This window comes from Macaca thibetana, chromosome 10 (genome assembly GCF_024542745.1).
Source record: "Macaca thibetana thibetana isolate TM-01 chromosome 10, ASM2454274v1, whole genome shotgun sequence".
Lineage (NCBI taxonomy): Eukaryota > Metazoa > Chordata > Mammalia > Primates > Cercopithecidae > Macaca > Macaca thibetana.
In genome coordinates this window covers 53,445,594-53,467,860 of record NC_065587.1, presented here as the reverse complement: position 1 = coordinate 53,467,860, position 22,267 = coordinate 53,445,594, and the positions used below count along the sequence as shown (strand labels likewise).

At 38.2% G+C, this 22,267-nt stretch overlaps 1 protein-coding gene and 1 pseudogene across 12 annotated transcripts in view; both read right to left on the bottom strand.

The window, feature by feature from the left end:
* Window positions 1-19,756, bottom strand: part of LOC126964101 (E3 ubiquitin-protein ligase makorin-1-like) — a 36,473-nt pseudogene extending 16,717 nt beyond the window's left edge. The window contains exons 1-2 of the transcript XR_007729312.1: window positions 19,721-19,756; window positions 16,052-16,297 (exon numbers count right to left, since the gene is read on the bottom strand). The product of XR_007729312.1 is annotated as an E3 ubiquitin-protein ligase makorin-1-like (transcript). The remainder of the gene's footprint in view (window positions 1-16,051; window positions 16,298-19,720) is intronic.
* ZNF334 (zinc finger protein 334) overlaps window positions 1-22,267 on the bottom strand; it is a 68,280-nt gene that overhangs the window by 35,390 nt on the left and 10,623 nt on the right. For 9 of the 11 annotated variants that reach the window (XM_050806475.1, XM_050806473.1, XM_050806481.1 and 6 more), the window contains 4 exons: window positions 20,214-22,096; window positions 16,052-16,297; window positions 8,799-9,039; window positions 4,886-5,025 (listed from right to left, as the gene is read on the bottom strand). In XM_050806475.1, the coding sequence (XP_050662432.1) occupies window positions 20,277-22,096 (1,820 nt within the window). In that variant the 3' untranslated portion in view covers window positions 4,886-5,025; window positions 8,799-9,039; window positions 16,052-16,297; window positions 20,214-20,276. Of the gene's footprint in view, window positions 1-4,885; window positions 5,026-8,798; window positions 9,040-16,051; window positions 16,298-17,677; window positions 17,910-18,949; window positions 22,097-22,267 lie in introns of those variants that run through there. The other 2 variants (XM_050806472.1, XM_050806480.1) reach the window with 2 other exon arrangements.

Sequence of the window (22,267 nt, the reverse complement as noted above, 5' to 3'; positions counted from 1 at the left end):
ATGCCTGGGGTACATAGTAGGCATGAATAAAGAGCACTGGGGAATTTTCAGGCTAAGCCTTGATGTGACAATCCTGCATTCCCCAATCCTTCCCTGTTCCCACTATAATCAGGACCAACAGAGCTGAATCCTACAGGTAGTGAGCTGGGCTTGATTAGGAAATGAGAAGGTTCTGGGTGTGATGATCTAGGTTCTATATAGGTAGGCTCAGATGCGCGCTGGGCCTGCTAGCTGTATTGGAGTTGATCTGAGAAGGTGAGTTCAAGCTCTGTTTCAGTGTGTGGCAGGGAACGTTTTGTTCAAGACAGATCTGGAAAACAGAGTCTCACACTTTGACACATAGGGAGAGACCCCAATATCCAAAATCCCAGCTGCTGTAGCACACCCGTGGGCTCTCCTGAGGGCCCAGAAGGAGAGAGAACCTGAAGGCCAAGGTTGGTATGCTGTTACGGATTTCTGGTTTCCTGTGTGTGTGTGGTTGGGCGTGGGGGTTGCGGTACCTGATGTCAGATACTTCTGTCCTCAATTTTAAGGTGTGGCTTCTCAGGAGTCTGTGCTCCCCGAGAACAGGAGGTGAAGAATGAAAAGGAAAATGGCTCGGTCATTTCTAGAGGTGATATCACAGGTGAATTGCTTACTTCTGATTTCCTTCCTAAAATACCAATTTACAGCGCGGAAGACATTTTGCATTTGTTCCACAAGGGTGCAGTTCCCCATTCTGGTGATGAGGTGACAGTTAGAGGGGCAACAGAGGGGACCTAAATAACCCAGAAGCTTTCTTTAGTGACCCAAGATTTAGTATTCATTCAACAAACTGCTCAAGCTCTGACCCAAGATTTAGTATTCATTCAACAAACTGCTCAATGACTGCCCCAAGATTGAGGATTCATTCAACAAACTACTAAAGGACTGACTGACCAAGGGGAGTCATCAGAGCAGGTCTTCTAGGCATGAATTTGTTTGAAAACTTTCAGGCTGAAAAATAGGAGTCCCCGGGGATAGTGAGTTCAGGCTGAAGTCGAACAGCTTGCATGTGTTGGGGGTGCAGGGAGCAATGGCTTAACTTGGTGTCAAATCTATGGGAGAGCTGGAGCAGTGCACAGGCAGTCAGGTGGCTGGGATGAAGGTGGAGGGATGCCCCCATATTTCTGGGTAACAAGAGGGCACTGGTCCTGACAGACTTAAAATCCAACACATCAAACTATGCTAATTAAAATAACATAGAAATGATAATACATTGATGGATAAACAGAAGAAAACAGAAGGCCAGATACACATTGTGGTAGAATGAACAATCTCCCCCACTCATTGCAAGATGTCCCCATCCTAGTCCCCATCCTGGAAGCTGCGAATGTGTTATTTTACATGGAAAAAGGGACTTTGCAGGTGTGATTAAGTTGAGGATTTTCAGATGGAGGTTTCTCTTGGGTTGTCCGGGTGGGCCTGAAATGTAATCACTGGGTCTTTGTAAGAAACACAGGGGGATGCTAAGTTGCTGGCTTTGAAGACAGGATAGGGCTGGCCACAAGCCAAGGAATGCAGGTGGTTTCTAGAAAGCTAGAAAAGTTGAGGAATCAGATTCTTCCTAGAGCCTGCAGTGGGGACACAGCACTGCTAACCCATATTGTACTTCTGAACTCCAGAACTGTAAGATTATAAATTTGTGTTGTTTTAAGCCATGAAGTTGGTAGTAATTTGTTACGGCAGCAGTAAGAAACATTCATTTCCCACTAATCCACATATTTAGGGCCACATATTTAAAAGAACTGAGTAAATGACGGAGATCATGTTTACATTAGAGGACAGGCTGATTTAATCGTGGCATTAAATAACAATGTCCAAATATAATAGCTAGAATTCCACTGAATCATAAATGAATTTACCAAAACATCTTTTAAAATGAAGTCTGAAGACATTTTCATCCCTCAGGCAGACCTGAGTTAAATTTTACTTCTGTAATTTTTAATTTTTGAAATTATATAAGAAATCTATCAATGTATGATGTTCTTTTTAACTATGCAGATGAAGAATTTTTTCAAAGTCCTTTTTAATCGCTAACCCTACTCACCACTGTCCTCAGTTTTATACACAGTAGATCTTTTTTTATTGGTATGTCTATATTCTGTAACTTTTTAAGTTTTGTAATTTATTTTGGAGATGTTTCCATAGCAGTACACATAGATGGCCCTTATTCTCAACATCTGCAATGTGTTCTGCAGCGTGAATTGTCTTGTTTTTGGACCTTTCTCCTGTTTACAGATCTCTATGTTTGCAGTATTTCAGTGGTAGACATAATGTCGCCATGAAGTCTGCATATTCTTGAACTTTAAGAAAGCTATCTAGACTTAGAATTTCTGAGTCAAGGGCATTCACCTCTAACCATCTGAGATGTTAACAAGTCATGCTCCAAAAGTACTATGCAGACTTTGAAGTCCACAAATCAGTGTGACTGACGGCTTGGTTCCATCCCTTAGAAACACTGCATAGTATCCAGGTTTTAAATGTTGTGACTGTCTTGCCAAAACAAGCATGACTTGCTGCTAATATTATGTGCATTTAAGTGAGAACAGTTTATCGACTTATTGATTATTTGTATGCTTTCTTCAGTGAACTTTTCATTCATATACTTTAGGCATTTGTCTAGTCTGCAGCTTCTATTTTTTTTCTTATTGATCTGTATAAATTCCGAATTAGTTCCTTGTTGGTTGTACAACATACTAATTTGTTTTTTCTGTGTCCCTTTTATTTTTTCAGAGAGCTTTCTTTCTCTTTATAAGGTCGATTTTATTATTTCCTTTTATCTGGCACTTGAGTCTTTAAGAAATTTTTCTATTGTAAGTTTGAAAATCCTCATTTTGAAACATTTTGATAGTTTCAATAATTATCTTTTATTTCATCTGGAACATATTCTCATAGTCAGGGAGGGATCTTGCTCTCCCCCTACTAATGGATGTTCAGTTATTACCTCAGTATTCATTGAACTGTTTCCCAACAGACTTGCAGGTCATCTTTTTTAGGTAGTAAACATTTCTATATTTGCATCTGTTTCTGGGCTCTTTCTTTGTTCTCATCTGTGCTGATGACATTCCTAACCCACTCGAATTACTACAACTTGACTCCACACTATGGCAAGAACAAGACCTTCATTAACTTTTCATGTAAAAACTAGTCTGTCACATTTTTCCCTTGTGTGAAAATCATGTATCCATTTATCACATTTTACAAAAATAATCTTAATGGATTTTTTTAAATGGAGAGACTATTGAATTTATGTATATACTTGGGAGACCTGACATGGTTCTAGTATTACTTGCAAAGAACTTTTGACTGCTCATATTGAGAGACTCTGTCAAATCTTTAGTTTTGACTGATTTATAATACCGGTCCAAAACCCAGTAGGTTCAAGACTCAAGAAGAGCTGCTGCTTAAGTTTCAGTCTGAAGCAGAAAGAGAACGATGTCCCAGCTCACACTGTCAGGCAGGACGAATTCCCTTATCATTCTGCCTGGGTGCGATTCTGACTTAGAGGTATTTGGTCATAATCCCACAGATGGTAGCTCTACCCTACTGACTCAGCCATGCATGTACACCAAATGTCTGTTTCCTTAGCTGTTACTTTATCATGAGGATAAGTAATTTTGTCTTCCTAAACTCTACAAGAGTAAATAATACTTTTATTGTTTGCACTTTGTTATAGTTTTTTGGCTACATATTCGAACGTATCCTTATATCCTGTCCGCCTCCTTAGAATGCCCAATTTGAAAGATATCTACCGGGGCCACGTGGAGGCATGTATACATACAAAATACAAATTGTTATTTCAGGAGTTGGTGAAATTTAGAGATGTGGCCGTGGTCTTCTCACCAGATGAGTGGGATCATCTGAACCCTGAAGAGAGAAACCTGCATAGAGATGTGATGCTGGATAACTGTAAATACCTTGCGTCTTTGGGTAAGGAAGGTCTTGTTAGTTCATAATTGCCCATGGGAGGATTTTTTTCCTTCTGTGCAAATATCTGCAAAACTCCCTGAAAATGTTCAGTTGAATTTTATAACTTCATATTCTTCAGTAAAGCATTGTAGCTCTGTTTTAAGAGAAGACATTTTCGTCTTGGGATGATACAAGCTTCCTATTCCCCATTGTCTTCAAAATCATCACACCATTCTCCAAAACTATAGTCTGAGGCTGTCATATGCCTAAGAAACAGCTGGGGAATGGTTTAAAATGTAGATGGTCTTTTATATAAAAACACTGCTTTAGAGGTTCTGGGAAGATTGAGATGTTAACAAGATTCCTCATCACCAAAAATGTGGGTCTAAATTCTGTAATAACCACAGCATGGTCAATATCATTTATTTTTCTTAGGAAACTGGACTTATAAGGCACACGTGATGTCCTCTTTGAAGCAAGGGAAAGAGCCCTGGATGATGGAGAGAGAGGTGACAGGTGTTCCCTGCCCAGGTAAGAAGCAGATGGAAGTCATCACAGCTCACACCTCAGCTCAGAGTAACCTGGACACTCCCCCTCCAACCGCCACCAAGAGGTGATAGGAGAAGAGCTTTCCCCTCGGCTTCTGTCCTTGAGTTTCCAAAGGAATCTTTATCCTACATTTATCACTCTCCCTGTACCCTTTTTGTTATAACTCTAGTCTTAGGACAGTAAGTGGTGTGCTGGTAAAAGTTTGGAATTTAAGTTACTACCCAAACGGATAAAAGGATGAATAGCTGAATTGGTCAGAAAGCTTGTCAGTGATTACAATGAATGAACGGGTTAGCTCGGAAAAGTATTATGGGAGGTTTTTTTTTTTTAAAGAAAATTCTGGAGAGAGACTTTTTCTCTTTAGATTATTAGGTTAGAGAATGACAAATGAGAAAAACAAATTTACCATCTAGTTGGAAAGAGATGACTACCTTCATTAACAGAAGGCAGAAATTGCCAGAATGTAAGATGATCCAGAGATTTCAGAGAAACTTGTTTCTCGAGTTTCAGTGCTGACATCAGGGAAGGCAGCTCATTCATAGGCTCCTGAAAGGGGATAAAAAGCTGGGTTAGATGATGATGAATTTCGGTCTGGAGTACCATCTGATCTGAAGAATAAAATACCAAATGCATTTAAGCTATGGCCATTTTGGAAAGTGGACTGGAATCCACTTATTAAAGATTTTGTAAGACTTGTTCACAAGAATTCCACATAACCCTGCTTATTCTTTAAATACTTAATAACTTGGTCCAAACTCCTCTCCTACCCCCAAACTACTTTTCTCTCCCTTAAACTTCCACTTTTTAATGCACCCCTGAACATTTTTCTATCAAGTTATAGTCGCTTTCACATTTACTGCAAGACGTTTTTCTGACCTCTCCACTGCCGCCTTGTGGCTTTAGAACGCAAATCCGTTTACTTTGTTTTGTGACATATTTGAACAAAACCATGTATCCTGTTTAGGGCTGGCAATGTGATAGTGGAAGGGCTGAAAATGGGATATAAAAATTGAGTCAATCAATTGTCACTGTTGCTCTAGTCAAGACTCCATGATCATTTTGTATAACCTTCATTTCTAATTCATTATGTCATTCTCTATGTGCTAGACAGCTGGTCTAATATCTTTTCTACACTGTTAAATAGCTAGGTGTGGTGACACATGCCTGTAGTCCCAGCTGCTTGGGAGGCTGAGACAGGAGAATCGCCTGAACCTGGGAGGCAGAGGTTACAGTGAGCCAAAACCGTGTCACTGCACTCCAGCCTGAGCAACAGAGTGAAACTCTGTCTTAAAAAATAAATAAATAAAAAATGCATATACTAATTGTAAAATATGCACCATTTTATATATGGCTGCACTCTTACTTAAACAGCACACTGCAAACATCTAACTTCTTACCTTTCTACTTGGCTGTTTCTAAAATCTTTACATGTTATGTCTAAATGTCTTTTTAGTGCAATATAGTATTCTTTAATATGCATCCATCACACAGCCAGTTTTATGGAAAAAATTTCCTAAGTCTCTACAGTTCCTTCTGACCCAAATCTCACATGTTCCCTTTAGAATCTATAACAATTTTCTAGGTCACAGGGCATATTATAAATAGTTTGATAAAACATACCCAGATTACTTTCTGGACATCTGTGAATTTTACACTGGACCCACATAACTTCTCTTTCCTGCATCTCACCACTGCTTGCTAACATTTGCATTTTAGTTGGCTCCATTTTGGTAGTTTTGCTTCTTTGTTTTACTTCTCATTTCCCTAACAGTAAGATGAAGCTCACATGATATTCTTGTCATCCACTCACTATTCAGCTTTTTTGAATTGCTTCATGTTCTTTGCTCATTTTCTAATTTTTTTTTTCTTTGTGGAATTGAAGAATTATATGTTATATATAAGGTATTTTTTGGCTTAAAATGTATGATTACTCCTGTCAATCTGTCATTTGCCTGTTGACTCTGGTGCTTCTCTTGATCAGAAATCCTTCATTTTTGATCACATCCATAATATTTTTGACTTATAGTGTTTGCTTATTGTCTTTTTGTTGTTAAGAAGCCTGCTGCATCTAGACCACAAAGACATTCCCCTATCAGCATTACGGGTTTAAAATTCACATTTTAATCTGTCTATATTTGTATATGGCATAATGGACAACCAGCCCCATTTTCTCTGAACAATGAGCCAGTTTTTACAATACCACCCACCAAAGCATCCATCCTGTCCTCACTGACTTATGATGCCATCCTTACACACAAGCCATCAGAAATATATATCTACAGAAATCATCTTCTGAAATTTTTTATTCTATTCGTGTATTTGTCTGTTCTGTATGAGTATATTCTTTTTTATACTAGTAAAAATATTCTTTTTTATACTAGTGTGGTTTTCTAGTTATCCATCATAGTGGGTTCTTTTATTTAAAATTAGTTTCCTATTCTTGGAGTATATTCTTTCACTGGTAATCTTGCTTCAAGTATTTTGAAGTTCTGTGGGTGCATAAACACTTAGAATTATGCTCTGTTAATTCCTTATTCTTATGAAATAAACTTCTTTATCCCTAGAAATACTTATTACTCTAAAATGTATTTTGTCTGATATTAATACAGCTACTGTAGCTTTCTTTTAACTGTTAGCATGGTATATATTTTCCATCCATCTACTTTTTAACCAATTGTGTCTCTAAAGTGAGTTTCTTGTAGTTAGCAAACAATTTGGTTTTACTTTCTCATACAAGCTTGATAATCTCCCCCTTTTCGTTGAGGTGCTTATACCACTGGGTCTCAATGGGAAGAAGGGAAGACCTTGCCCTCTAAGGGCAACTGGCAATGTCTGGGTGATCTTTTTGGTAGTAATAACTGGGTATGTAGGCATGCTGCTGGTATCTAGGGTGTAATAGCCAGGGATGCCAAGATCCTACATGCACATGACGGCCCCTATAACAAAGAATTCTCTGATACAAAGGCTCAGATTGTGAAACCTTGTGTTTTTATTTTTACATTTACTGAGATTATTGATATGGTTAGGCTTGAGCCTAAATCAAATAGATTTCTATTTGTCATATCTGTTCTTCCCCCTTTTCTCCTTTATTCTGCTTTATTATCCTTACCCTATTTTGGATTGATTCTTTGTTGTTGTTGTTGTTGTTGTTGTTTTTAGGATTCTATTTTACCACCTTTGTTGGATTATTAGCTGTAACTCTATTTTAGTGGTTGTGTTAGGATTTGAGTTTACAGTATCTGTCTTTAACTTATCACAATCTACCTGCAAGTGATAGTATACTCTTTCATGTGGAGTATAAGAATTATACTGTAGTTCTTGTAATTCTTACACTATATATATATTATACTATAATTTATCTCCACCTGCCTTTATGGCGTTGCTGTCATACATTTTACTTTCACTTGTTATAAGCCCCATAATACATTATTTGTGTTTAATCAGTCAACCTTTTAAAGAGATTTAATAATAAACCCATACATATTTACCAGTTACAATTTCAGTTACTTTTCATTCCTTGGTGCAGGGCCAAATTCCCATCTGGCATCCCTTTTCTTCTGCCCTGCAGGACTTCCTTTAAAATTACTTGTAGTGCAGCTCTGCTGGTAATGAATTCTTTCAGTCTCTGTATTTCTGAAAAGGTCTTTTGTCTTCATTTTTGAAAGCCATATGCTGGGCATAGAATTCTAGTTAATAGGTTGTTGTTGTTGTTTTTCTTTTAGTACCTTAAAGATTTTGTTCCATTATCTTTTTTGCTTGCAGTGTTTCCAGTGAGAAATCTGATGTCATCTCTGTCTTTGTGCATGTACAAAATGTCTTTTCCCCCCCTCTGGTTGCTTTTACAGTTTTCTCTTTATCGCTGGCTTTGAACAATTTCATTATAATGTGCCTCAGTGTAATTCTCTTCATGTTTCTTATTGCGTGATTTGGGCTTCTTGGATATGTGAGTTTATAGTTTTTACTGTGTTTGAGAATTTTTTGCCCATTATTTCTTCAAATATTTTTCTGGTCCCTGCTGCCCACCCTCTTTCCTCCTCTATTTCAGAGACTCTAGTTGCCCAGATTATTAGGCCACATGATGAAGTTGGTAAATTTTCTGCACATTTTTAATAGGACTCACACTTAAGGGATGGTAGTACTTTCTTTTAATCCTGACTTTTCTTTTATATATTCTATTTCTCCAGTTCCTTCCCTCTAAAAGAATTCTCCAACCAGGTTTTTCATGCTGCTATTTCATCTTTGGCTATATAATGTTGCTATAAATGCCAACCATTAAGTTCATTTAAACATATCTTCAGGGTGGGCATGGTGACTCATACCTGTAATGTCACCACTTTGGGAGGCCGAGGCAGTTGGACCACTTGAGGTCAGGAGTTTGAGACCAGCCTGGCCAACATAGCGAAACCCGTCTCTACTAAAAGTACAAGAATTAGCCGGACGTGATGGTTTGGCCAGCTATTTGAGAGGCTGAGGGAGGAGAATCACTTGAGCCTGGGAGATGGGGCTTGAAATGAGCTGAGATCATGCCATTGCAGCCTGGGTGACAGAGTGAGACTCCGTCTCAAAAAAAAAAAAAAAAAAAAAAAAAAAAAAAACCATATCTTCAAACCAACTGTTCCCACTTTGTCCCTTTTATTACCACTGATTCTGTCCCACGTTGAAATATTTGTTTTTGAAAATATTACTCATGTATATTTAGAAATATTCCACTATATCTATACATTTTTCTAAGCACTTCAGTAGCATTTCAGACTAGAATGAGGAAGATAACAGAAACCCATGCTGGTTCTCCATCTTATCAGTGGCAGATGTTTTTGTCTGTATTAACATATATTTTGTATGTGTATAGAAATGCTCAATCTATAATTCATATGTGTATAGGAATGCTCAAATTTCTTTCTTCAGTTAACCAGTTTCTAGATGTTTTTATTACAAAAAAATGCTAGAACTCATGACACCATAGTTTTATATAAAGGTAAGTTTGATAGTCTAGGGTTATCAAGATACTGGAAAATAATGGTGTGTTCATGCAATATGAGAACTTGAGTGCGGTGCATGTATATACCAAAAATATAATTGGGACTCTCATTTCTAAGCATCAGTACTAGAATATACTAGAATATATTTCAAATTAACAAATATGTAGATTTAAGATTGTTCTTAATGTTCTTAGCAACAACAAAAATAAGTACAACTCAAATATCCAAATAGAACACTGGCCCAATCAATAATGACCCTGTCGCACAGTAAAACATTAAATATCAAATTGATAAGACAGATGTATATTTACTCACAAGTATCCCCAATTTTGATGTTCAAAGGAAAATATTTAAAGTGTAATCACTTTCACAAATTGCTATACCACACAGAAATATTTTAAAGGGCATTAATGAAAACAAAACTTTAATCCATGCTTAGGATTTCACGTGATTCTTTTTAGGTTCTTTAAGCTTTTCTGCTTTGGTTATTAAAATTTCATTGAGCCATTTTTGCAATCACAAGTATAATTATTTCAAGTTTAAAGAAATAGAAAAAAATTCAACCGCCACTGTTGATCACTTAAATCATTCTTGTACTTGGAGAAGCAATTATCTGCCTCTCCACCTCCACAAACTCCTACTCCTCATCCTACCCCTCTAAAGTCTCCAGTAACTACACTCTTCTTTCCCTCACTTTCCTGATTAACTTGGTATATGTTGCAGTGTCCAGTTCTGATTTTTTTTTCTCATATTGTTTTCCTAACAGCGTGTCAACCAGCATTGGCAACGTTTCGTGCCCTCAGTGAATCTGGGAATGCCTTCAGACAAAGCTTTCACCATGGAGAATACCGAACACATCGTACTTTTGTCCGGCGTTATGAATGTGATGACTGTGGCATGGCTTTTGGGCATATCTCACAACTTACTAGACATCAGAAAATCCACAAGGTAGGGGAAGCCCACAAATATGGTGAAAATACAAAGGGCTTTAGGCATCGCTCATCATTTACAATACTCCAGAGAATTTGTACGCTATATAAACACTTTGAATGTAACCAATGTGGTGAAACTTTTAACAGACCTTCACAGGTTATTCAACATCAGAGCATGCACCGTGGACTGAAGCCATACAAATGTGATGCATGTCAAAAGGCTTTTAGGTTTCTCTCATCCCTCTCTATACATCAGAGGTTTCATGTTGGCAACAGACTAAACCTGACTCGGCAACAAAAAACTCATTCTCAAAGGAAGCCCTTTTCCTGTAACTTTTGTGGAAAAATCCTTTCACTGTTTCTCAGAAAAAACTCGACATCGATCAATTCATACTAGAAAGAAATACTATCCATGTAATTATTGTGAAAAGGAATTCAATCCATACTCCAAATTTATTCTACATCAAAGAACTCACACAGGAGAGAAACCCCACAAGTGTGATGTTTGTGAGAAATCCTTTAAAAGCATCTCAAATCTTAATAAACATCAGAAAACTCACACTGGAGAGAAGCCCTTTTCATGTAATGAATGTAAAAAAACCTTTGCCCAGCGCACGGATCTTGCTCGCCACCAACAAATCCATACCGGAAAGAAATCTTTTATTTGTAGTAGTTGTAAAAAGACCTTTGTCCGTCTGTCAGATCTAACACAACATCAAAGAACTCATACCGGAGAGAGACCTTACCAATGTACGACTTGTGAAAAAGCCTTTAAATTTCGGTCAAACTTTGCTAAACATCAGAAAACTCATTCTATAGGGAGGCCCTTTGCATGTAATGAATGTGGAAAGACCTTTCGCCTTAATGGGGATCTTAATCAACATAAAAAAATTCATACTGGAGAGAAACCCTATGAATGTGGTGAATGTGGGAAGCGTTTTAACAATAATTCAAATCTTAATAAACACAAGAAAATCCATACAGGAGAGAAACACTTTGTATGTAATCAATGTGGAAAAGCTTTTAACTTAAACTCAAAGCTTTCTCGACATCAGATAACTCACAATAAAAAGGGGAACTCCTTTAAAAGCATCTCAAATCTTAATAAACATCAGAAAACTCATGCTGGAGAGAAGCCCTTTTCATGTAATGCATGTAAGAAAGCCTTTGCCCAGCGCATGGATCTTGCTCGCCACCAACAAATCCATACTGGAAGAAAACCTTTTATTTGTAGTAATTGTAAAAAAACCTTTGTCCGTCTGTCAGATCTAACACAACATCAAGGAACTCATACAGGAGAGAGACCTTACCAATGTACGACTTGTGAAAAAACCTTTAAAAATCAGTCAAACTTTACTAAACATCAGACTCTTTCTGTAGGGAGGTCCTTTACATGTAATGAATGTGGAGAGACCTTTTGCCTTAACTGGAAACTTAATCAACATAAAAAAATTCATACTGGAGAGAAACCCTATGAATGTGGTGAATGTGGGAAGCGTTTTAACAATAATTCAAATCTTAATAAACACAAGAAAATCCATACAGGAGAGAAACACTTTGTATGTAATCAATGTGGAAAAGCTTTTAGCTTAAACTCAAAGCTTTCTCGACATCAGATAACTCACAATAAAAAGAAACCCTAAAAAAAGAGGAAGATGAAGAAATATATTTAGAGATGACTTACCCTTTGCTAAAAACTTAAGAGATCAATGTAGAAAGATTCTTAGTCGAAGCCTAATTCTTCACGGATTCATGCTGTATGGAATATCTTGGAAATACAAATATGTAAATGTTGATGAAATGGAGATGTGATCAGAAATATACTTTTTTTTATTGCACTGACTTGAGTCTTTGGCCAGGCGTGGTGGCTCACACCTGTAATCCCAGCACTTTGGGAGGCCGAGGCAAGTGGATCATGAGGTCAGGAGTTTGAGACCAGCCTGGCCAACATAGTGAAACCCCATCTCTACTAAACATACCAAAAAAAAAAAAAAAAAACAAACAAACAATTAGCAGGGCATGGTGGTGCACACCTGTAATCCCAGCTACTTGGGAGGCTGAGGCAGGAGAATCACTTGAACCCAGGAGGCAGAAGTTGCAGTGAGCTGAGATCATGCCATTGCACACCAGCCTGGGCGACAGGGTGAGACTCCGAATTAAAAAAAAAAAAAAAAATTGTTAAATGTGTTCAACTAAATTTGAAATTGGACAAGGCAGTTCCTGTGATAAGCAGTGATAAGCTAAGAGGCAGCTAGAAGGCTGCAGTGAACATTCATTTTGCTGTTTGTCCATAATCTACTTTCACTGAATTAAATAGAGGTAGCTATCTAAAGATGCCAACTTTTGTAGGTTAGATGATACAACCCTAATTTAAGCATAAGTAAGGAAAACAAAAGCCATCTCTTCTGAATGAATTAGAAGTTTTGGAGAACTTTGCTTGTAGACAGGGGAAAGCAAAAAGCTGATCATGAATCTGAACTAAAGGGCAAAGAGTTAGGAGGGGTGACATGAGAAATCCAAAGGTCTTGGGTCTGTGGATAAGATGGTTTCTGCTGCCTTGTCTAAATGGCTGGGTGCGGTGGCTCACACTTGTAATCCTAGCACTTGGGGAGGCTGAGGTGGGTGGATCACTTGAGGTCAGGAGTTTGAGCCCAGCCTGGCCAACATGATGAAACCCTGTCTGTACTAAAAATACAAAAATTAGCATGGCATGGTGGCGTGCGCCTGTAATACCAGCTACTACGGAGGCTGAGGCATGAGAATCACTTGCAGTGAGCCGAGATCATGCCACTGCACTCCAGCCTGGGTGACAGAGTGAGACTCCGTCTCCAAAAAAAAAAAAAAATTCAAAAAATAAATGGATATAACTGAGACACCCAGCTTCCCTGAATAGTTTGCACCGCTCTTATGTTTCTAAAGAATCAAGAAAAAATGGAAAAATTGCAACAATTCTAGGCCTTAGATTCAGAATATGGAGAACCTATTACTGGGAATATTATGTTATTTGAAATTGATTTCTTGTTGTATGTCTTAAAAGCTAAGCTTTCTAGTACATGCAAACACTAGCATGTAATATTGAATACATTTGAGCCCTGTATCAGAAGTCGAATTACACTTTCCCGAATTTGTTCTCATACACACTGGTGGCAACTTGCCTGTGTTTAGCCAAGTGGGATGGGCATAGTTAGGATTGGCCTTAATCCATAGACACTATTCAGTTTCTTCATGCTCTCATCTTTCTTTGCTTTCTCAGATATGACAAGAGCTGCTGCAGAGCTCAATTGTTGTATAATCCCCAGGTGTGCCTCCTTTTCATCTACCTCATTACTTGTATGTTGAGGTATCAGTGTGTTTGTCTCTAAGGAAAGGTGTATGTATACATAGCTCACTTTTTACAAATAACAGACACATTAGTTTTATAGATCTCAAGTTATATATAAGCCAAAAATGCAACTGAAATAATTTAGCTGAGTACAAAGAAAATATTGTTATGAGTATTATAAAAATGGGAATGGCTATTGGGATAAAGACAAATTATGCACAGGACCTGTCATCCCTAGTTTTGGTGCTTAAAACCTTCGGTGAAAACAAAACAAAACAAAAAACCTTGGATTAAAGTTAAACAGGAACCATTTCATATGTTTCAAATATATAAAGACTTTCCAACACGGCTCCTATCTGGGTCAAACTGCTAACTAAAGTCTATAGTGAGAAGAGAAAAGATTTCTAGGACACACCAGAACAACTTGTTCTGAAAAGCCTGGTATCCCAAATTTGCCATCACCAAACTCAAAAATTTAATTTTCTATTGACGTCTAACACTTTCTTCTTTGTATCTCTGCCGTATTTCTTAGGAACTATCACTAATTCCTAACCGTAATGTCTCCAGTTGTGTAAAAAAGATAAAAGAATAGCCATTATGTAAACGTTAGGTTAAAAGAATAGCCATCAAGTAGACTTTAGGCCATTCATAACATTCTCATTGGAAAGTTTCAGCAGAAAGTTTTATATTTTCATTGGGGTTTTAATATTAAAATCACATGACAGTTCTATTGTTTAAGCAAAAATAACAGATTGGAGAGAGAAGTTAAATACTTCAATTTAGGCTTAAAATGTCATCTGCACACTAATGTAAATGATGCACCTTTTGCATTTAATAATTAATTCCTTATATTTTTTTTTCATTCTCACATATTTGAGGAGATACAAATCTAAAAGAGCGTTTGTGGATTGAGTATCTCTCCCTAAAGATATGTTGAAGTTTTAATGCCGGTGCTCATGAGTGTGACCCTATTTAAAAATAGGATCATTTTGAAGATGTAATCAAGATCAAATGCCAGATTAGGGTGGTCCTAAGTTCAATCACTGTCTTCATAAGAAGGGGACACAAGATAATGGCTGTTGAATGAATGCTTTAACTCTAAGATTAAATTCTCTCTTAACTTCCATAGAATGCAAAATTGGAGTCAGCACAGAATATGATCCATGTACCTCATATAAACAATGTTAGGTATCTGCATCAAATCACTGGCTATCTCTTATCCCCCACCTTTTGACCTAAAACATATCTAGTCTGGATAACTTTTAAATTATCATGGGCTACAAGAGCATTCCCTCCATTTTCAGGGAACCAATACAAGGATTCTGCCACTAAGTCTGTGGCATTCTGGGACTAAAACTATAGGATTGGTGTGTGTTTCCACTGGCAGAAGCAAACCCTCTGGGAGTTGGATTCAGGCCCAGACTCATCTATCTCCCGACCTTCATAAGTCTCCACTCTGTTTATGGGCCACTGTAGTGTTTGGGAATGGCAAGAATTCATATAATCAAGGCCAATATCCAAATCCCCATAGAAGTCTGGGTATGTCCTCCCTCATGCATGGCCATGGTGGTAAGTGACCACAGATACCCCTGGGAAGGCCTGGAGGAAGAGCTGCACAATGCTTCTATGGCTACACTGCAGGAACCTTCTTAAAAGGTCTTCCTGTAGCCACTTTGGGTCTAGGAATTGGCTTAAGTCTCAAAGTTGAGTAAGGTGCTATGAATTCCCCATATAATCCCTTAAGTCATATTTCTGCCCAGGAGACTCAAATTGTTCACCTATATGTCAAGCTGCTCCTTCAAAGGAGGCCCATGTGATTTCATTATAGGGTCTCCATGATGCACTAGCTGTACTGCCAGGCCAAAACCTGATTACCACTCTTTCCTAAGGCATGTTACAACAGTGTCTGCTTTGTCTCCAAAGGTGAGGTGCTGCTGCATGGCCTCTTCCACTCCCCAGAATCTCATCTTCATTTTGAGGATCTCTTTCCTGGGGCCATTTCTGGTACCAGTTACAGAATCAGTCCCATTAAGAAATAGCTCACTTGAAAGGAGTGAAAGAAAATTGAAGAGACTCTCTACAAAAGTGTGGGAAGAGTTGCGGGAAACCAACAAGGGATTTACCATCCCTAGCCCTGAAGGGAAAGCAGGAGTGTGGTGCCTTTGAAATGTGTCACTTTTGGCTTAGCTGATTCTATGTTCCCTAGAACTCCCTTCCCTGTATGTTTCCAGTGAGGGTCACAGAGGACATTTTGGTGTGAGATCTGGAGGGTGGTGGCAGAGGAGAAATCATTTTGTTTTTAGGCTTAGAAAGGCTTCTGCCCCCAACACGTTTCTTACCTGCTGGTTCTTGGTGGCGTGGCTCAGTAGACAAGCCTGTGGCTGCTCTCTTTTCCCCAGGATCTCCTCCAGGTCTTCCAGCTCCTGGGCTACGTGTGTGCTTAGCAACACCACAAATGGCACCAACCTCTGTAGGACACCCACATCGTTTAGGTAGAAGACAGTAAAAACTGCCACAGCTTTGTCTGGGGCTTCCAGCTTGTCTTTGTTCTCTCTCTTAGTGTTCACTTTCCCTACTTGCTTGGCCTGCAGAATTAAAGTGCCAGCATCAGCCATGAAGACAGTCACATAACAGGCTTCCCATAATAGCCTGGAGTCAAATCTTGATAACAATTTTGTCATCTATAGAACATACATATGGCTCTGCTGCTCTGATTGAACTCTAAGTGATGCAGGAAGGAAATGACTTTTGGGATCTGGGAATAGCTCTAGCTGCAGAAGAAGAGAGCCACAAATAAGGTCTCAATCAGACACTTGATGGTAAGAGACCTCAGTTGATGCAGTTCATAGAGGTCTGCCCCAAGCATGAGGAGTGGTTCTGGAGGGACAGAGTATCCAGAAGCATCAGGTTTCTGAAGAATAACACTTGGTCTAGACATGATGGAACAATGTGTTTCAGGATATGCAAATAAAGTTAGCTGGGGATTTCTAACCAGTCATACTGATCTTCAAATATACAAAAAGTCCATAGGCAAACTGTGAACATATAATTCAGAGACTGATATGTCTATATTAAAGAATAAGTTCTCATTTTAAATTAGATTCCAGGTGAACAAGGAGAGAAGACGGAAGAAGAGATTACCAACTAATTTCATTATTGACTGACAGTAAGAAACTAATATACTATCTTCCCCTTATTCCCTGCAAATAACAGGGATATTAAGGCACTATATAAAGATATCAGTATATTAGTAACTGACAGAACAAAAATACAAATGCTCCGCAACACTGTAGTGAAAGACAAATGGGAAGATAAAATAATCTGGCAAAACAAACTAAATGTGTCATAATCAGTGATACCGATTTATAACTCTCCCATTCTCTCATATAATCTTATCCCCCATTTCATTGAAAAATAGAAACAATTATAAAATAAATTCACAACTTTTACCACATCAACCCATATGTGTGAGCCGGCATGGCATGACCATTGCCTATTCTCTTAAAAAGGCTACTCTTTCCCCTTACAAACAGATTCCAACCTATCTCACCTATGCAGAACATTACTCCAACATCTCCCCCTCTCTATGGAAGATTTCCCATAAGTGTATAAACATGCATTTATCTCTAGCTATAGAAAGAAGCCTCCTTTGACTATACTTTACTCTCGAGCTACAATGCTATTTCTCTTGCCTTTAGTATGACTCCTTGAAAAGGCTGTTTGTACTAACTCTTTTCAGTGCATCTCCTCTCAGCTTTCTTGAAACCACTCCATGCTTAGTGGTGGTTGCCTGTGGTAGCTAGCCTATGACATGGCTCCAGAGGTCTCTACCTCCTGGCACTCATGCTCCCGTGTGATCCCCTTCGGCACTGTATCAAGGTTGGTCTGTGTGACTAATTAAATACAGTGAAAGTGATAGTTTTCCAAAGCTAGGTTATAAGGGAAACTGGCTTTGGATCACTCACTCTGAGGAATGAATGCCGGCTGCCACGTTGTGAGAAACTCAAGAAACCCTACGGAGAGGTTGATGTGATGAAGAACTGAGGTCTCCTGCTAACAACTGTGGGAGACAGCCATGGTGGAAGTGGATCCTTCAGCCCCGTCAAGTCTTTACACAACTGCATCCCTGGTCAACTTCTTGACAGCAACCTCAAAGGCCTTGAGCCTCAACCACCTAGCCAAGTTACTCTACAATTCCTAAACCACAAAAACAATGAGATAGTAAATGTTTATTGTTTTAAGTTGCTAATTTTGCGGATAATTTGTTACACAACAATAAATAATACATTAACCTGTTACGGGTTGAATTGTCTCCCCAAAATGTGTGTTGAAGTCCTACCCCTGAGTACCTTATTTGGAAATAGGATTGTTGCAGATGTAATTATTGAAGATGCAGTCATACTGGAGTAGGACAGACCCTTAATCCCATGACTAGTATCCTTATAAAAAGGGGAAATTTGGACACAAATAGGCACACTTAGAACACCATGTGAAGTTATGCTGCCACAAGCTACAGAATTATCAGAAGCCAGGGGAGAGGCCTGGAACAGATCCTTCAGAAGAGAGTATAGCCCTGCCAACACCACCCCAACCTGACTTCTGGCCTCCAGAACTATGAGATAGATCTGTTGTTCTAGAACATCCAGTCTGAGGTACTGTGTTAGGGCAGCCCTAGGAGATGAATACACTCTATATCATGTCTTTGTTCTTTGGCTACTTTTAAGATATTCTTTATTAAACTAGTTTTGATTTATGTCTTGAAATTTGGTGTCTGGTTGTGCTCTTCATTTTTATCCTGCTTGGGGTTCATTAAACTTCTTGGACTTCTGAATTTACATTTTTCATAAGATTTGAAAAGATTGTTCCAACATTAAGGGATAAATTTAGATAAATTTGGCACAAAAATTAGGTATTTTTGTTTTTCTTTACTCCATTAGTGTCAAAGTGAAAGGTAACATAATTCCTTTCACAATAGCAACCAAATCTTTGAAGTGACTATGAATACATTTTACAAGAGCAAGATCAGTATATGCACACACATACATTTAAACATATGTATATACTTATATATATTAACATATGTATATGTGTGTACACATACATTTATCTGTACTGAAGGACATAAAAACAATAAACTGATAAGTCATGTTCATATTGGGTTCTCTGAAGGGCCCCAAATAAATAGCACAATTTCCACCCCCATCTAAACAATAAAAAATTAAGTAGTAGACAGGGGACAGGATGAAACTTTTATTACTGATCAAATTGAGTTGGAGGATGCAACTTATTGTGACCATTCAGCTAATGGGCCAATTAGCTGAATGACAGAATTAGACCAATTTACCAATCACAGGCAATACCTGTGACAAGAAATTGTGCTTGCAGAACAGCCCACAATGAACAGTGAGTTCAGCTGAGCAAACCCAGTTACCCATCACTGTCTTACCAATTAGATAAGCCCACTTCATCTTCCCTGGGGCAGAATGCATAATGTGGCAGAGAGGCTAGGAATGGGTATAGGGAAAACCCCACTCATGGAAATCAGGACTTAAAAGGTAAACATTTTCCAATAACCCCATAAAAGTGGCAATCCTACCTCATCACATATATCCATACAATGTAATCCTAATCAGCATCCCAGAGGCCTTTTGTTCTCAGAATTTGATCAGTGACTTCTAAAGAATACCTCTAATGAACATGTTGATTAGGAAATCCAAGAGATTTTTGAAAACATACTAATTGACATAATCAAACCACTGGTAGATGGGGTTGAGTGGATATCAGAGAATACTAAAACCAGAGAAACAAACACTTTTTGGATTCAACCATCACCCAAATTCTCTTTGTTGTTCAAGAATACTTATTTTTCCATGTTTTTCCTACTGCAATTGCTGTTTTCTTGACTTGGCTGAAAGCTTCAGGATAATGAACTAGTTATCCTGTGCCTATATTCCATTAGAAAGGTCTTAGGAAGGGCTTTCATTGGCTCAGCTTTACCAAAGGCTCACCTGGGGTATAATTACCATGGGTGCATAGAGTACCATGGTTAGTGCTCCTGAGTTGTCACCTTTGCAGATAAAGGTATATAGTCTGCTACTAGAAGACTATGGAGTTAGCAGACAACAAAAAGTCTGCCAAATCTGAAAATACACCATAAATTGAGAAACTGCAAGTTAATCAACTATCAAAAAATGGTACTGATTTGAAATGAAGGTCAGATCCTCACACCTCATAACATACACTATCAAGTAACACTGTGGGGAGGAACCAAGTAATAATTTAACTTAAATAATGTTTGTTTCATTATTTTAAAAGGGAGGCACATTTGGCATAACCTTTGAATTGCTGTTGAATATTTTCATAGTTCACAATGAATAATACATTTATTAAACAAAGTATTTCTTTCCTACATGATTTCTCTGATGTTATGGTGAGGATGGACTTATGGCAGAAAATTTTTCCATACTCATTATAAGATTTTACTCCTCTATACATACTCACAGTTTCGCATTGTGTAAGTTATTTGATTTGTTGCTTTGTTGGAATTTATTACTTTGCTGGAACTTATTCCTTGTGGGATTTCTGATGTAAAAGGAAGTTTGATTTGTGGCGAAATGTTTTCTCACATTTGTTACATTCATAAGGTTTCTCTCCTGTGTGTATTTTCTGATGTTCAGTGAGAGTCCACAGGCGACGGTAGGTTTTCCCACATTGATTACATTCATATGGTTTCTCTCCTGTGTGAATTCTTCTATGGACTCTGAAGGCTGACTTATGGCAGAAGGATTTCCCACATTCATTACATTCATATGGTTTCTCCCCAGTGTGAGTTCGCTGATGTTCAACAAAGGAGAACTTCTGACAGAAGGTTTTCCCACATTCATTACACTCATAGGGTCTCTCTCCTGTGTGTGTTCTCTGATGGTGAGTGAGGGCTGACTTCCTGCAGTAGGTTCTCCCACATTCATTGCATTCATATGGTCTCTCCCATATAGTTCTCTGATGTACAATGAGGTGTGAGTTTTTGCTGATGGCATGCCCATGTTCACTACACTCATAAAGATTCTCCTTTGTGTTCATTCTCTTACACTGACTGCAGTTTGACTTCATGATGGATATTCTACCACATTTATTAAACACACCATGTTTGTCTCCTGTGTGTGTTCTCTGATGTATAGTGAGTGTTGACTTATGGCAGAAAAATTTCCCACATTCATTACATTCATAAGACTTCTTTCCTCTATGAGTTATCTGATGTGCAATGAGGGCTGATTTCGTACATAAAAATTTTCCACATTGACTGCATTCATAGGGCTTCTCTCCTGTATGACTTCTTCGATGCACATTGAGGGCTGATTGACAAAAAAAGGTTTTCTCACATTCACTACATTCATAGGGTTTTTCCCCTGTGTGAATTCTCTGATGTGCAGTAAGGGCCGACTGACAGAAGAAGGTTTTCCCACATTCCTTACATTCATTTGGCTTCTCTCCTCTGTGAGTTCTTTGATGTACAACAAGATACGATTTCTTACTGAAGGCGTTTCCACATTCCTTGCATTCATAAGGCTTCTCCCCTGTGTGTGACCTGAAATGTTCAGCCAGGGCTGACTTCCGAAAAAAGGTCTTTCCACATTCATTACACTCATAGGATTTCTCCCCTCCATGAATTTTCTGGTGTACAATGAGGGCAGATTTGTCAATGAAGGTTTTCCCGCATTCACTGCATTCATAGGGTCTCTCTCCAGTATGAATTCTTTGGTGTCGAGTGAGGCTTGTCTTCACACGAAAAGTCTTCCTACAATCATTACAAACATACGGTTTCTCCCCTGTATGAATTCTCTGATGTACAATGAGGGTAGATCTCTTAGAAAAGGTTTTCCTACATTCACTACATTCATTTGGTTTCCTTTCAGTCTGTCTCCCTTTCTGTGTAACGAGAATTGCCCTCTTGAAGAAGGTTTTCCCACATTTATTATAGTCAAAAGGTTGTTTCAAAATCTGTATGTTCTGGTGAAGAATAAGACTTTCATTTTGATTGCTGGCTTTCCTCATTGGATTGTATCTGTAACTTTTCATTCCCGAATGACTTTTTTCATGCTTAGTATGAAGCAGTGGCTTCCCAAATCCACTGTATTCATCAGGAATCTTTCTGTTTTCTTTGCTTTTCTTTGCAACAATTACTTCTGAATTAGTTTTCAAACTGTTTCCTCCTGGATTACATTTATAGGGCATTTTTCTTGAGGGAACACTATTCATGCCCAGATTAAGTGTTTTCCCAAATACATTCTCTCTTTCTGTAATCAGTGTTTTGTTGCCGAAGAATACAGTTTGTGTCAAATGTTTATCCTGGATTTCCTTGTTCTTCTCTAAGGCATCATTAACTTCTAGAAAAAGGAACACAATTAACAGTAATTGGTGAGTCTTTATATATTTGCTATGAAATGAGAATTCCTTAGAAATGCACTGTTTTGGGGGTTAGACTTCAGGCCCAGCCTTCCAAGATTAAACAAATTTCAAGTGCAAATATCTCTTACTTGGTTGATTTGAAGAAAAAC